Here is a 14,033-nt window from a genome sequence, read left to right as displayed (position 1 = left end):
GGGACTATGCTCAGTGAAGCTTTGTATGGGTGGATGTGAGGAATAGGCGGCACTCGGGTGATGAGCTGCAAAGGTGTAGAATATGTGGATAAGGATGGCGAAGACAAAGGCAGCTGGAGTCCTTGGTGGACTGGGGTCCTGCCAACTGGGCAGGAATGTATGCTTAATTGTTAAGCAGTGATAACCCAGACAGTCTTTTGTCCCCTGTGTGATTCGCAGACTGGTACTTTTGGCACATGATAGTAGATATACTTTGGTTTATATATATAATATATAATTTAGCTGTCTGCATGTTGAGAGATTGGGAAACAAAATATTGGGAGCAAATGAACCAATAAAACTGAGCATGAGGTAGACAGAGAAAAGAAGGGAGAAAATGAAGAGACATTTGGGTTTTTGGTGTCGTGAGTACTCAAAAAAACACAACTAAGTAGATGAAATACTTTGAAGGAAGGACGTGACAGGATCATTGTGCCTTTTGTTTTGTTTGGTGTTTTGCCAACAATTGGTTAGCCGGTTTATATAGTAGGTAACAGGCCTCACAGGAGTTGTTTGGTGAAACACCTTCATATACATTTAGCTTGGGGTTTTCAGATGCATCGATAGTGGCAGTGAAAATTTAGCTTTTCTTTTATTCTGAGTTTCAATTTGTCTCAACCTAATTTGTACCCCAAATGTATACATTGAGTTCAGAGTCTAGACATATTAGTAGTGCTCTGGCATGTTGAATTGATTTTTCTTTCTGTTTTTCTCTCTTTCGTTTTTTTTAAGGCAAGGAGGACTTCTTGTAAATTTCCATCCTTCAATTCTGAGCTGTCTGCTCCCCCAGCTGACAAGTCCTAGACTTGCAGTGCGGAAAAGAACCATCATTGCTCTTGGCCATCTAGTAATGAGCTGTGGGAATATAGTCTTTGTAGACCTTATTGAACATCTGTTGTCAGAGTTGTCCAAAAATGACTCCATGTCAACAACAAGGACCTATATCCAATGTATTGCTGCTATTAGTAGGCAGGCTGGCCATAGAATAGGTAAGACCTTTTTAAAGTTTCAAAGTTGTTTTGTTTTTTTTTCCCCCACATGTTTATATGTTGTTTGTGCATGGTATGTGTGTGACTCAATGTTCATGTGAGGTCAGAGATCAACTCTGCAGTCAGTTCTCTGCATCCACCTGTACATGGGGATCAAAGCCAGCCCCAGCCTGTGCAGGAGGCACCTTTACCCTCTGAGCCTACATGCTGGCTGGCCCCCTAAAATTGTTTTTTTTAAACGCTATGATTTTTTTTAATTTATTTATTTATTATGTATACAATATTCTGTCTGTGTGTATGCCAGCAGGCCAGAAGAGGGCACCAGACCCCATTACAGAGGGTTGTGAGCCACCATGTGGTTGCTGGGAATTGACCTTTGGAAGAGCAGGCAATGCTCTTAACCTCTGAGCCATCTCTCCCGCCCCCCCCCCCCCAAAACTATTTTTTAAATTTTTTTTTTTTAAAGTGTTTGGTTTTAAAAAACAATATGCTTTTATTAGGTGAATACCTTGAGAAGATAATTCCTTTGGTGGTAAAATTTTGTAATGTAGATGATGATGAATTAAGAGAATACTGCATTCAAGCTTTTGAATCATTTGTGAGAAGGTAAGTCTTTGTATTTAAAAAAGTTTTCCCCTTAAGATTGAAATAGTCATTTTAAGATTAGGTAAATAAAGAGAAATAGCATAGGATTTTATATGTAATTCTTCATAAATAGTAATTGATTGCAAATAGAATATTTGTAGCAAATGTCATCTTACTATTATTAAATCTAGTATTTTCTGTTTACTTTGAAAATACTTATTGTTATAACTTAAAAGACTCATACAGTATTCACTTACTCATACCGGGAGAAATGCCACGTAATATAGTCTGTTTCCAGAATAACAGGGTGGAATTTCCAAAGAGAAATATAGTAGGTTGTACTTCTTTTCAACCTTTATGTTTCAGACAGTATTGGCTGAAAAGTGTGTGAGAGCAGTATTAGCTGAGTGCTTGTCTTTGACTAGTGGAGTTTGGATGTCTTGACTCTATAACTAGTTTGGTTTGAACTTTGCCCTTTTGCCTCATAGTTTAGGGAGCACTTTTATAGTGCTGCCAGTTTAAAAGTAATTTATTATTACTGTTGTCTTTTGATGTTTTAATCTGTGTGGGGGTTTGGGCTGTGTGTGTGCCTGCACCCTGTACACGCCTGGCACTGATGGAAACCAGAAGGAAGTATCGGATCCCCTGGCACTGGAATTCAAAGGCAGGTGTGAGCCTCCATGTGAATGCTAGGATTGAATCAAGGTTCTTTGCAAGAGCCACCAGGGCTCCTGACCACTAAATTGTCTCCAACCTCCATACCATATTTTGAAAATTAGTAGTGGTGAGATTCGTTTTATTAAGAACCATGAATTGCTCCTTTAATTTTGACTCTGTGAGCATATGTATATTTTTTATTGATAATTAGTATACAGGGAGAGAAGACCATGATGCTAAGTGAATATTCACTAACAATTTTATAAGTCCATTGATAAGTATCTCTATACTGCTCTGCCTTGAACCATGTAGTTTATGCACACACACACACACACACACACACACACATATATATATATATATACATACATATGTATGTATGTATATATATATATGATATTTGTGTGGGGTCACGCATCCTAAAACTGAATATCATTTGAAAGGGAAATCTTTTCAAACATGAAGCTCATGGAACAAAAATTAAGTGGTCAGAAACTATTTTGCTGGTACTGCTAATAACTGAACAGGGAGAAAAGTATGGTGTGTGTGTGTTTTAAAACAGCTCTTGTCTTTATATTCAGATGTCCTAAGGAAGTTTATCCTCATGTTTCTACCATTATAAACATTTGTCTAAAATATCTTACCTATGATCCAAATTATAATTATGATGATGAAGATGAAGATGAAAATGCTATGGATGCTGATGGTGGAGATGATGATGATCAAGGTATTTCAAATTATATAGAAGGAATCTGTGTGTTATCTCAAAAGAAACCAGTATCCCAAATGGAACATTGGTTCATAACTGCAAATTGTACCATAGTTTTGTGGTGCTCAAGCCTTAAGTCTTAAGCATAGTGGTGGATAACCACTCGATTCTTTATAAACCCAGTCCAGTGTGTTTATACTACTTTTTTTTTTCTTGAAACAGGGTTTCCCTTTGTAGCCCTGGCTGTCCTGGAACTCCCTCTGGCCTTGAACTCAGAGATCCACCTGCTCTGCCTCCTGAGTGATTTTAAAGGCAATTTATACTTTTTAAAAAACAAAAACAAAGCTTTTGTGCACGATAAGTAATTGTTTTTGAGAAATGAGTCTAAATATATCAGTATTAATTAGCTCAACTCTACACCTTTCCTGCAAATCTGGTTTTGTACATAACTGTTTAATTGATGTTACTGATTGTTTAACTAAAATATCTATCTTATCCCTGCCTCTTCAGCCTCTGCTTCTTCTTTAATCTCCTCCATCTTAAAATGCCTCCTTCCTACCTCGCACCCCAGAGCTTTCCCTCATTTGACACTACTTTATACCCCTTTAGCATTTTTATTTTAGCAATAATCATTTTTGTGCATATTGTAATTGATTACCACTCACCTATTAGAATGTAGTATTCCTGAAGACTAGAAAATTTAACCTTGATTGCTTTGCTTTTAGTGTGGTGATTAGGATAATACTTGGCCCATAGTAGTCACTTGATAAATATGTTATATTAATGAGGAGGAACTTCAGGAATAAAATGTATGTTCCGGGTTTTGAGTTGGTATTTATCATGCTAAATAATCCAAGTCCTTCTGCTGCTTTAAAATGAGATGGGCTAAATATAAGGTTACTCAGCCACAGCATTTCAGTTTCCATGATTAAGACATTTATTAACTTTCTATTAAACATATATTTCTAGGATGCAGTTTTCCTGATGTGTTGTAGAAGAAAGAATTTGGTTTATTTTCTGTTAAATAGATTAAGTCTTACCTTGGTGCTACCTTGTAATTTTTAAATAGGTATTGTTAAATGAATCTAATGCCTTTTATTTTAGCACTGTTTGGTTGAGTTTTCTTATGAAGGATAGATGTCCAATCTCTTAGGTCATGTCTTTGTTCCAGTAGCACAGAGAAGGCTCAGGGGGGAACTCTGAGATCGCAGCAGTAGCCGCCTTCTTGCTGAAAACCGGTCATAGCTGTCCTTTTTACTGATCTATAGCCAAACCTGGGCCACAGTTCATCTGATAAATGCCCATTGATTGGTTTTTTTTTTCTTCTACTGAGTCTTGAATTTGGTTCAAAGACTGAGAAATTTTTGAGTTTCTAAGCATTTGCTGTATTAATGAAAGGGTTGCAAGCTAAGTTTGTCATCTTCATAACAAGACGGGGCGTGGTTGTAATGAGTTCTGTATCTGTTTTGCAATCTACTCTGCCTAAGCCACCTGTTGCTTATATGTTAAAGAAGCTACATTAACTAGTTGTCTTCATTGAAAACACCAGTTCACATTGTGTGTTAAAACGTGTACTTTCTCTACCATTAATAGCCTGTTCACCATTGCCGCTTCCCTCTAGGGAGTGACGATGAATACAGTGACGATGACGACATGAGCTGGAAAGTGAGACGCGCGGCTGCGAAGTGCCTAGATGCCGTGGTCAGCACGCGGCATGAAATGCTTCCAGAATTCTACAAGACCGTCTCTCCTGCACTGATATCCAGATTTAAAGAGCGTGAAGAGAATGTAAAGGCAGATGTTTTTCATGCGTACCTTTCTCTTTTGAAGCAAACTCGTCCTGTGCAGAGTTGGCTGTGTGACCCTGATGCAATGGAACAGGGAGAAACCCCCTTAACAATGCTTCAGAGTCAGGTCAGTGTGTGCATGTGCTAACCTGTTCTCAAGGGGAAAGGAGTTCACGGACGACTGAGAGAAGCGCAGAGTTAATGGGTGTGGTGCTCATACTTGGAAACCATTGGTTGTCATTTAAATAGACCTTAAGAGTCAGGATATTAAAGGAGAAATCAAAGCTGTAAGATCATATAGCCAGCTTCACTTGTAATTTGTGTGACCTTAGACAAGTTAGTCATTTTTATTAAGCCTTGCTTTTAGTCCTTTGTAATAGGGTTTACTTAGAAATAGCTATCAGGGTTGTTATGGATGAAATGGCCAGTGTAGTGCTAGTGTCTGGTTTGCTGCCTAGTGACTTTTCACCACCACCACTATTTACTGAATATTTGTCCATACGGGCCTTTTCCTGTCTATATGTAATTTATAGCAGCTCTAGGCATTTTTGTGTTTTTGTTGCTGGGTTTTTTTGTGTTTTTTTTAAGATGGTCCCATGCTATGGCCCAAGCTCGGAGTCCTTTTGCCAATGCCCCTAAGTGCTAAGATTGCAGGCATGATCTGCCATGCCTTGTATTTCCATCTGTATTTCATAGGTCACAAAGCAGTTGTTGAACGATTAAACCAGAAGAGAATAAATACTGTTTCTCTGCCCCCCCCCCCCCTTTTCTAAGACAGGTTCTCACTATACAGCCCTGGCTCCCCTGGAACTCGCTCTGTAGACTAGGCTGGCCTTAGAGAGATGTATCCACCTGCTTCTGCCTCTCAAGGACTGGGATTAAAGGCGTATGCCACCGCTGTCTGGCCGTCTACCCTATCTTTAAGTAATGCAAATACATTTTGAACTGAACTTGTTAATAGAAGTGAACTTGGAGATTAACTATGAGAGAGGATATTTTGAAATAGAGGATAAATTAGATAGTTAGATAGACAGACAGATAATAGAAGAACCTTAAGGAATTCTGAGAATCTCTATTGTTTTAACTATGAGAGAGGATATTTTGAAATAGAGGATAAATTAGATAGTTAGATAGACAGACAGATAATAGAAGAACCATAAGGAATTCTGAGAATCTCTATTGTTTTTATTTCTTCATCAGTTTTATTTATGAGCCTTCTCTATGTTAGGGAGAGGGTGTTTTATTCTCTCTGCTTAGTTACTGTATGAATTTGAGGAGCCGGAAAGGAAATCCCTGTCTATAGCCAGTAAAGAACACACCAAAGTTCGCTAAACATTAGAAAGTTTAGATCAGATGTCTCTGAATTTTACCTCTACTGTTTGTTCCTTTGAGATATGAAGTCTTTTGTAATAGCAAACTAAAAAAGAAAAAAGGGATATCAATTTGATGGTATTTTTCTATTTTTTAAATTATATGCTTCAGTTTTTGATTGGAAATGATTCTGGTCATTGAAGACTTGTTGCTTGTTAGGAGGCTTTTCTCCACTTTCTTGATGTTACTGAGCAAGTATAGTTACAGTACAATATGTCCAGGATATGAATTACCTAAACTTGGCTCCTGTATAATAGTGCCTGTCTTAGCAGTGTTGGGGAACTGTATTGGAAACACGATAGAAAAGATAGATTCTTTTGCTCATTTCCTGTAAGTTATATTAAGTATATGGAGGCACTGGAGAGATGGCCCAGAGGTTAAGAGCACTAGCTATACTTCCAGAGGTCCTGAGTTCAATTCCCAGCAACCACATGGTGACTCACAACAATCTACAGTGAGATCTGGTCCCCTCTTCTGGCATGCAGGCAGAACATTGTATCTTACAATAAATAAATTTTAAAAATTAAATTAAAAAAATTAACTGGGTGGTGGTGGTGCATGTCTTTAATCCCAACACTTAGTTCAAGGTCAGCCTGCTCTACAGAGTTTGTTTCAGGACAGCCAGTGCTACACATAGAAAAACCCTGTCTTGACAAAACCAAAAAACAACAACAAAAAAGTATATGGAAGCAGTGCCTTTGGATCAGCTTGCTAATGAATGTGTGATGATTGCAGGTTCCCAACATCGTTAAAGCTCTGCACAAACAGATGAAAGAAAAAAGTGTAAAGACCCGACAGTGTTGTTTTAACATGTTAACTGAACTGGTAAATGTATTACCTGGGGCACTAACACAACACATTCCTGTACTTGTACCAGGTATGTAAGGAACAATCTCTTTGGATACTTATTAAGCACTTTTATTTTAGCACTTAAAATTTATGAAAATTTGTACCCACAACTTTTTAATCTGTTTGAACACCTGAAGTTATCCCCTGTAAGTAAGGGGGATTTAATATTTTCTATAGATTGTAAAGCACCTGCCATTTTAGAGATTATATACAGCTGGAAATTTTAAGTCTTTCTGAAAACTACATAGAAACGATTAGATATTTTTCTTGGCTTTTTTCAGGAATTATTTTCTCACTGAATGATAAATCCAGCTCATCGAATTTGAAGATTGATGCCTTGTCGTGCCTGTACGTGATCCTCTGTAACCACTCTCCTCAAGTCTTCCACCCTCACGTTCAGGCATTGGTCCCTCCAGTGGTGGCTTGTGTTGGAGACCCATTTTACAAGATCACCTCAGAAGCTCTTCTCGTCACTCAGCAGCTGGTCAAAGTCATCCGGCCTCTAGAGCAGCCTTCCTCGTTCGATGCAACTCCTTACATCAAAGATCTGTTTACCTGTACAATTAAGAGGTTAAAAGCAGCTGATATTGATCAGGAAGTCAAGGAAAGGGCTATTTCCTGTATGGGACAAATTATTTGCAACCTTGGAGACAATTTGGGTCCTGACTTATCGAATACACTTCAGATATTCTTGGAGAGACTCAAGAATGAAATTACCCGGTTAACTACAGTGAAAGCTTTGACACTGATTGCTGGGTCACCGTTGAAGATAGATTTGAGGCCTGTCCTGGGAGAAGGAGTGCCTATCCTTGCTTCATTTCTCAGGAAAAATCAGAGAGCTTTGAAACTGGGTACCCTTTCTGCCCTAGATATTCTAATTAAAAACTATAGCGACAGCTTGACTGCTGCCATGATTGACGCTGTCCTGGATGAGCTCCCTCCTCTCATCAGCGAGAGTGATATGCATGTTTCACAGATGGCGATCAGCTTTCTTACTACCCTGGCAAAAGTCTACCCCTCCTCCCTTTCAAAGATAAGTGGCTCCATTCTCAACGAACTGATTGGTCTTGTGAGATCACCTCTTCTGCAGGGAGGAGCTCTCAGTGCCATGCTGGACTTTTTCCAAGCTCTGGTCGTCACTGGAACAAACAACCTGGGCTACATGGATTTGCTGCGCATGCTGACTGGTCCAGTTTACTCTCAGAGCACTGCTCTCACTCATAAGCAGTCTTATTATTCCATTGCCAAATGTGTAGCTGCCCTGACCAGAGCATGCCCTAAGGAGGGGCCTGCTGTAGTAGGTCAGTTTATTCAAGATGTCAAGAACTCAAGGTCCACAGATTCCATTCGCCTCTTAGCACTCCTTTCTCTTGGAGAAGTTGGACATCATATTGACTTAAGTGGGCAGTTGGAATTAAAATCTGTAATATTAGAGGCTTTCTCATCTCCTAGTGAAGAAGTTAAATCAGCTGCATCGTACGCACTAGGCAGCATTAGTGTAGGCAACCTTCCTGAGTATCTGCCGTTTGTACTACAGGAAATAACCAGTCAGCCCAAAAGGCAGTATCTTCTGCTTCATTCCTTGAAGGAGATCATCAGCTCTGCATCGGTGGCAGGCCTTAAGCCGTATGTTGAGAACATCTGGGCCTTGCTGCTAAAGCACTGTGAGTGTGCAGAGGAAGGCACCAGAAACGTTGTCGCTGAATGTCTAGGGAAGCTCACTCTTATAGATCCTGAAACGCTCCTCCCGCGGCTGAAAGGGTATTTGATATCAGGTGGGTATCTAGGCCTATCTAGCTGTTCTCACCTCCAAGTTTGTTGACTTATTGGTGAACAATGCCAGTTGAGGAACTAAAACCATCTGCTTTTTGTTTTAATGTGTTAAAGTCACAAATTTGATGAAAATGTGTTGTGTGCATGGTATGTGTTGTAATGTGAAGTGATATTCAAAGGGACTTTGTTTCTGAGAAGGATAAAGCCTGATTGGATAATTTCTTAATTAATGTAATCTAGTTCTTTATGCTGACTACATTTTATTGTTATTATTTGGAATTAGAATATAGAGAAGACAGCTCTTGAATTTAATATGAAGACCTTGGTAGTACTTATTCTATTAGAATTGCAGAAATTGCTGAGTTTAAATATAAGAAATTAGAAGAGATTTTGATTTATCAGTGTTTACCTAGTTAGAAAAATAAGTGATAACGCTATTCAGTCTTAAAATATTGTTACTTAAAAATTTCATGAACTGTAGATTTATCTAGTCCCTTCATGGATTTAACAGTTCCTTTTGTGAGGGCTAGGTCTTCTGTTGCTTGCTCCTTCATAGCAGACAAGTTTTCTTCTAAAATCCGGTAAGATTGTTCCTTTAAGGTAGGAAACTCTTGATTTAGTATCTTGAGAGCAAGAAGACAGCCTTTGGGGACAATGATGAGTTTTACAATGTCATTCATGGACATTAGTGGAGTGCATGCTGATGGACTTCAATTTGTTTTTTATTAGGGTCATCATATGCTCGGAGCTCAGTGGTTACAGCTGTGAAGTTTACTATTTCTGATCATCCTCAGCCTATTGATCCACTATTGAAGAACTGTATAGGTAAGTGGAGACAACAGGTACTGCTGAGCTGCTTGGGAAAGTACTGTTGCTTCAATAGCCTTATTACTAGGGAAGTGAAACGCACCAAGGTAATTGTTTCATTATAAAGATCATTCATAATATATAGTTTTACAAGTTTAGCAGTTATATAGGCATTTCTTTATCAGAACTACCAAATGATTTGCTTATAACGGAAGTCGTCAAATATGGCAGCCTATAGTTAGATTCCTTGATCACCACATTTTGGGGATGGCCTAAAATGGCTGGAATGAATAAAGCAAATAGACGCCCTAGAGAACAGCCCGTCCTTTTAACCCCTGGGCCAGCTCTCCAGCCCCGAATAAAGGAATCTTACTGTGTTGTTAGAGCCTCAATTTCTGGTGATTTCTCGGAACCCTCTGACTCAGGATCCATAGAGAAGTTCCCATATAAGATAACGCAAACCTAAGAACAGAAAGGTGAAAGCTTGGGTGGTCTGATTCTCAGAAGTATCGAGAGGAAAACCCAGGAAACACTAGAGCCATTCCTATTTTTGTTAAGATAGTTTCTGGAATTAGACTTTTATAGCTTTCCTATGTTTTAATGTTTTCATCATTGGTTACGCTAATGCTAATAGTAATTCAAACTCCTCAGGGTATAATTTGATGTTTTCTTAAGGTCAGGTGACAGTGGCACAAGGAATGGCTAAGTCGATTTCTCAGTGTGCAGGAAAGGGGGTCAGTTTAGAGTTAGGTGATAGAGATACAAATGAGTAGTCTTGCAAGACCTAGAAGATACCTGTTCCCTCCCTATAGAAGTATGTACTCAGACATTTGTGTTGTGAACTATAGGATGCGGGGAAGATGCTGCCAGATGCAGCACCTATAGTCTGTAGTCCCCCTCACTTATCAGTTTGCTCCACTTGAAATTGATCGTGCAGTTTCGCATCATCTTGACTTGGTTTCTCTATACTGATGAGGAAGTTATTATCTGCAGGACACTGTTCAGTGCTGTGTGCTTTTGCTCTGCTCAGGGTCCTGAAAGCATTATCTCCATATATTGATTGGGAAATTGGGCTCTTGACTTAAAGTACCTGCCCAGAGCTTCACAGTTAATATGGGAAATGATCTGAAGCACCATATGTGTGATCTCAAGGAAGTTTTCATCTTAATTTCTTTCTGTACATTTTCATAATAGCAGACTTTAAAATCTGTGTAAGTAGTACCTGGATATTTGACATTTATCCTGGTAGGTCACACTCTTGTGCTTTTGTTAATTCCTATAATTCCCAGTGAAGACAGATGGCGTTAGGTGCAGTTCTCTGTCCTTTGATGATCTGTATTTCTGCTGAGTCTGGTTAGCTTACTTTCTTGCTGCTTCTAGTAAAGTGGAAGGAATTTTAAGGTTATGTTTGCTGGCTACTTGCTCCATTGCTTCTGAATAACTCATCTGTTTATAAAGTATTTATAGAAAGTAGTAAATGATGGATCTTAGGTGCTGTTTATATGTCCTCTGCTTTTTAGGTGCCAATTGTAAGTTATCAATGGAAAATGTACACACATTCATCAATGATGGTTTGTTTTCATGCTGCTGAAATAAACTTAATGGCTCTCTTAATCTTATATCTGCTTCTCTGTGGCCCTCATTGAAGAAATAGCAGTGAGACCCACAATAGCTAAGGCAGTTTAGAAAAAATAATGTGTAAATTGTGTTCTAAGCTTACCACGAATATGTTGTTTCTCTTAACAATTTTTCAGGTGATTTTCTAAAAACTTTGGAAGACCCAGATTTGAACGTAAGAAGAGTGGCCTTGGTCACATTCAATTCTGCAGCCCACAACAAACCGTCGCTGATAAGGGACCTTCTGGACTCTGTCCTTCCTCATCTTTACAATGAGACAAAAGTTAGAAAGGAACTCATAAGAGAGGTGAGTGAGCTAGATCCCATCTGTTACCTGCATGTGTCTTTAATTGTCACCTGCTTGCATGTTCCTTCTTGTTCTTGCAGGTAGAAATGGGTCCATTTAAACACACGGTTGATGATGGTCTGGACATCAGAAAAGCGGCTTTTGAGTGTATGTATACACTTCTGGACAGCTGTCTTGATAGACTGGATATCTTTGAATTTCTAAATCATGTTGAAGATGGTTTGAAGGACCATTATGATATTAAGGTAAGATGTTTGTGAGTATCTGTGGAAGGATTTATTTAATCGACTTTGATGTAACAACTTTTGTGTGTATAATTTACTTAGATGTATATAAGTGAGAAAAATTAAGCCATGTATCACAACATATAGACAGCAGTTGCAGCGTGTTTGGAGGAGTCACTGCCTTTGAGGTTGAGGGCTTCTGTGTCTCGTTGTCCTATTTACCCTGTGTGTCGTCTGTGTCTCTTTCAGTGTCAGTAAATGAGTGACTTAAAAACGATCAAGTAAATGAACATACTCTTCGTGATACTCTTTAGCAGGGACCTTTGGCCTGGTAGAGCAAAGGTGGCTACTGAGCCATGGTACCTGAATTTCACTTTTATGATACAATCGTAGGCCTTTATAGTCCAAGGAAGAAAGAATATTGTAATATAGATTTTTCAGGTTTTAAGTGATCATCTGCCCTCCCAAACTCTACTGAGAAAGTAGAAATTCCTATAAAGTTTTGCATCCAGTTGAACACGTATCTAATTCAGTGAATTTTACTTACATTGCATGTGAATGAGTTTGCTGCCTTCTGCAGATGCGGTAACCCTCGCTAAGGAGTGGGTGTTTTCCCCCGGTGATTCAGCTGTGCAGTCAAAGCTGAGAGCAGCTTTCTAGTTTTGTATTGTAGGACACATGGCAGCTGCATTTCCCTTGCATTCACCTCAGACAAGGTGTGCTGTGAATCTCACTCTGAGTGGCAGACTAAACTACAGTGATGCTTTAATTTGCATATAGTTTTCTATTTTAAAAGTGTGTCAGAAGGTGTCATTAGAAAAATTGAATCTTTTTTTATTCCTTATAGATGCTGACATTTTTAATGTTGGTGCGACTCTCTACCCTTTGTCCAAGTGCGGTACTACAGAGGTTGGACCGACTGGTTGAACCCCTGCGTGCTACCTGCACAACTAAGGTAATCGTCGCCCTTAACGTAGGCTACATCTGGCATAGGAATTATGGGTTGTGGAAAAGAATTGTGTTAAGATAAAAATGTTAAAATTTTGTGACCATAAATTTTTTTAAATTCTTAATATATGCAATTTACATAGTGTGGATGTGTATTCTGAGGCAGAATCCTGTGTTTTAGTTAGGATGGCTTCCAACTCTGCTACTTATCTCAGGCTCCCAAATGCTGGGATTACAGGCATATGCCTACTGTTTTGTTTCATAAAATTAATTTTAAAACAAATAAAAAAGTCAGGTGGTGGTGGCACACACGCCTTTAATCCTAATAGTCAGAATGCAGAGGCAGATAGATGTCTGTGAGCTTGAGGCCAGCCTGGACTAGTGAGTTCTACGACACCCACGACTACATAGAGAAACCCTGTCTCCGAAAAAGAAGATAAAAGCTTTTCTTTTTTATCTTTATTCTTTTTTTAAGGAAAAGTTTTTATCTTTTCTTTTTCTGATACTTTATTTAAAAACTACAGATTCCTAGCTTATTATTTTTTCTCACTTTTCAAATTTTAATTTTGTTCTTTTTCTGTTTCATGAAACCCTTTGAGGAACACTGGTGTTTCTTCAAGGGTCTGATAGAATTCAGAAGTTCATCTCTTCAGTCTTAGGGTTGTCTTTCTTGGGAAATTCTTTATTACTGCGTCAACCTCATTGCATTTTAATTTGCTTTCTATTGGTGTGATAAAGACTGTGACCAAAGCAACTTGGGAAGGAAAGGGTTTATTTCATGTTACAGCTTGTTGACTACCAGACAGGGAATGTAGGGCAGGAATTGGTGCAGAGGCCAAGGAGTGCTGCTTACTGACGGCATCTCTTGACTTACTCAGTTTGCTTTATTTACTCCAGTACCCTGCTCAGGGACAGTACCACCCACAGTGGGCTGGGCCCTTCTAAGTATCAGTTAAGAAACTGCGCGCGCAGGCTACCTATATATAGTACAGTCTGATGGACAGTTTACTCGGTGGACCTTCTCTGTTCTCTTAACACCAGATTGTGTCGAGTTGACAAAAGCTAACCCCCACAGTTCTGCATGTCTTCTTGGTTCAGGTTTCTTTTATTTGTGGGGTGGGTGGGGGTGGTTTTGAGACAGGATTTCTCTGTGTGGCCTTGGCTGTTCTGGAACTTGTTTTGTAGACCAAGCTGGCCTCACACTCACAGAGATCTGCCTGCTTCTGCCTCCCACATGCTGGGATTAAAAGTATGTACCACCACTGCTCGACTTGGTTCAGTTTTATAGGTCAAATATATCCATAACTTAGAATTTTCCTTTTATTTGTATATATTTTTTACAGTATTCCATAATGCTCTTTTTGGATTTCA

At 39.0% G+C, this 14,033-nt stretch overlaps 1 protein-coding gene across 1 annotated transcript in view; it reads left to right on the top strand.

Annotated features, from left to right (window-relative positions):
• Cand1 (cullin associated and neddylation dissociated 1) overlaps window positions 1-14,033 on the top strand; it is a 42,042-nt gene that overhangs the window by 24,106 nt on the left and 3,903 nt on the right. Inside the window, exons 5-14 of the mRNA XM_041663424.1 lie at window positions 772-1,028; window positions 1,529-1,634; window positions 2,852-2,997; window positions 4,601-4,893; window positions 6,873-7,014; window positions 7,268-8,761; window positions 9,489-9,584; window positions 11,321-11,490; window positions 11,571-11,735; window positions 12,562-12,669. Of these exons, the coding sequence (XP_041519358.1) occupies window positions 772-1,028; window positions 1,529-1,634; window positions 2,852-2,997; window positions 4,601-4,893; window positions 6,873-7,014; window positions 7,268-8,761; window positions 9,489-9,584; window positions 11,321-11,490; window positions 11,571-11,735; window positions 12,562-12,669 (2,977 nt within the window). The remainder of the gene's footprint in view (window positions 1-771; window positions 1,029-1,528; window positions 1,635-2,851; window positions 2,998-4,600; window positions 4,894-6,872; window positions 7,015-7,267; window positions 8,762-9,488; window positions 9,585-11,320; window positions 11,491-11,570; window positions 11,736-12,561; window positions 12,670-14,033) is intronic.

The sequence above is a fragment of the Microtus oregoni genome, unplaced genomic scaffold (assembly GCF_018167655.1).
Source record: "Microtus oregoni isolate MIOR12 unplaced genomic scaffold, Mior012 000001F_ref0000356, whole genome shotgun sequence".
In the NCBI taxonomy this organism is placed as follows: Eukaryota; Metazoa; Chordata; class Mammalia; order Rodentia; family Cricetidae; genus Microtus; species Microtus oregoni.
The sequence above is the reverse complement of the archived record's forward strand: the minus strand, read 5'-3'. Positions and strand labels throughout refer to the sequence as shown.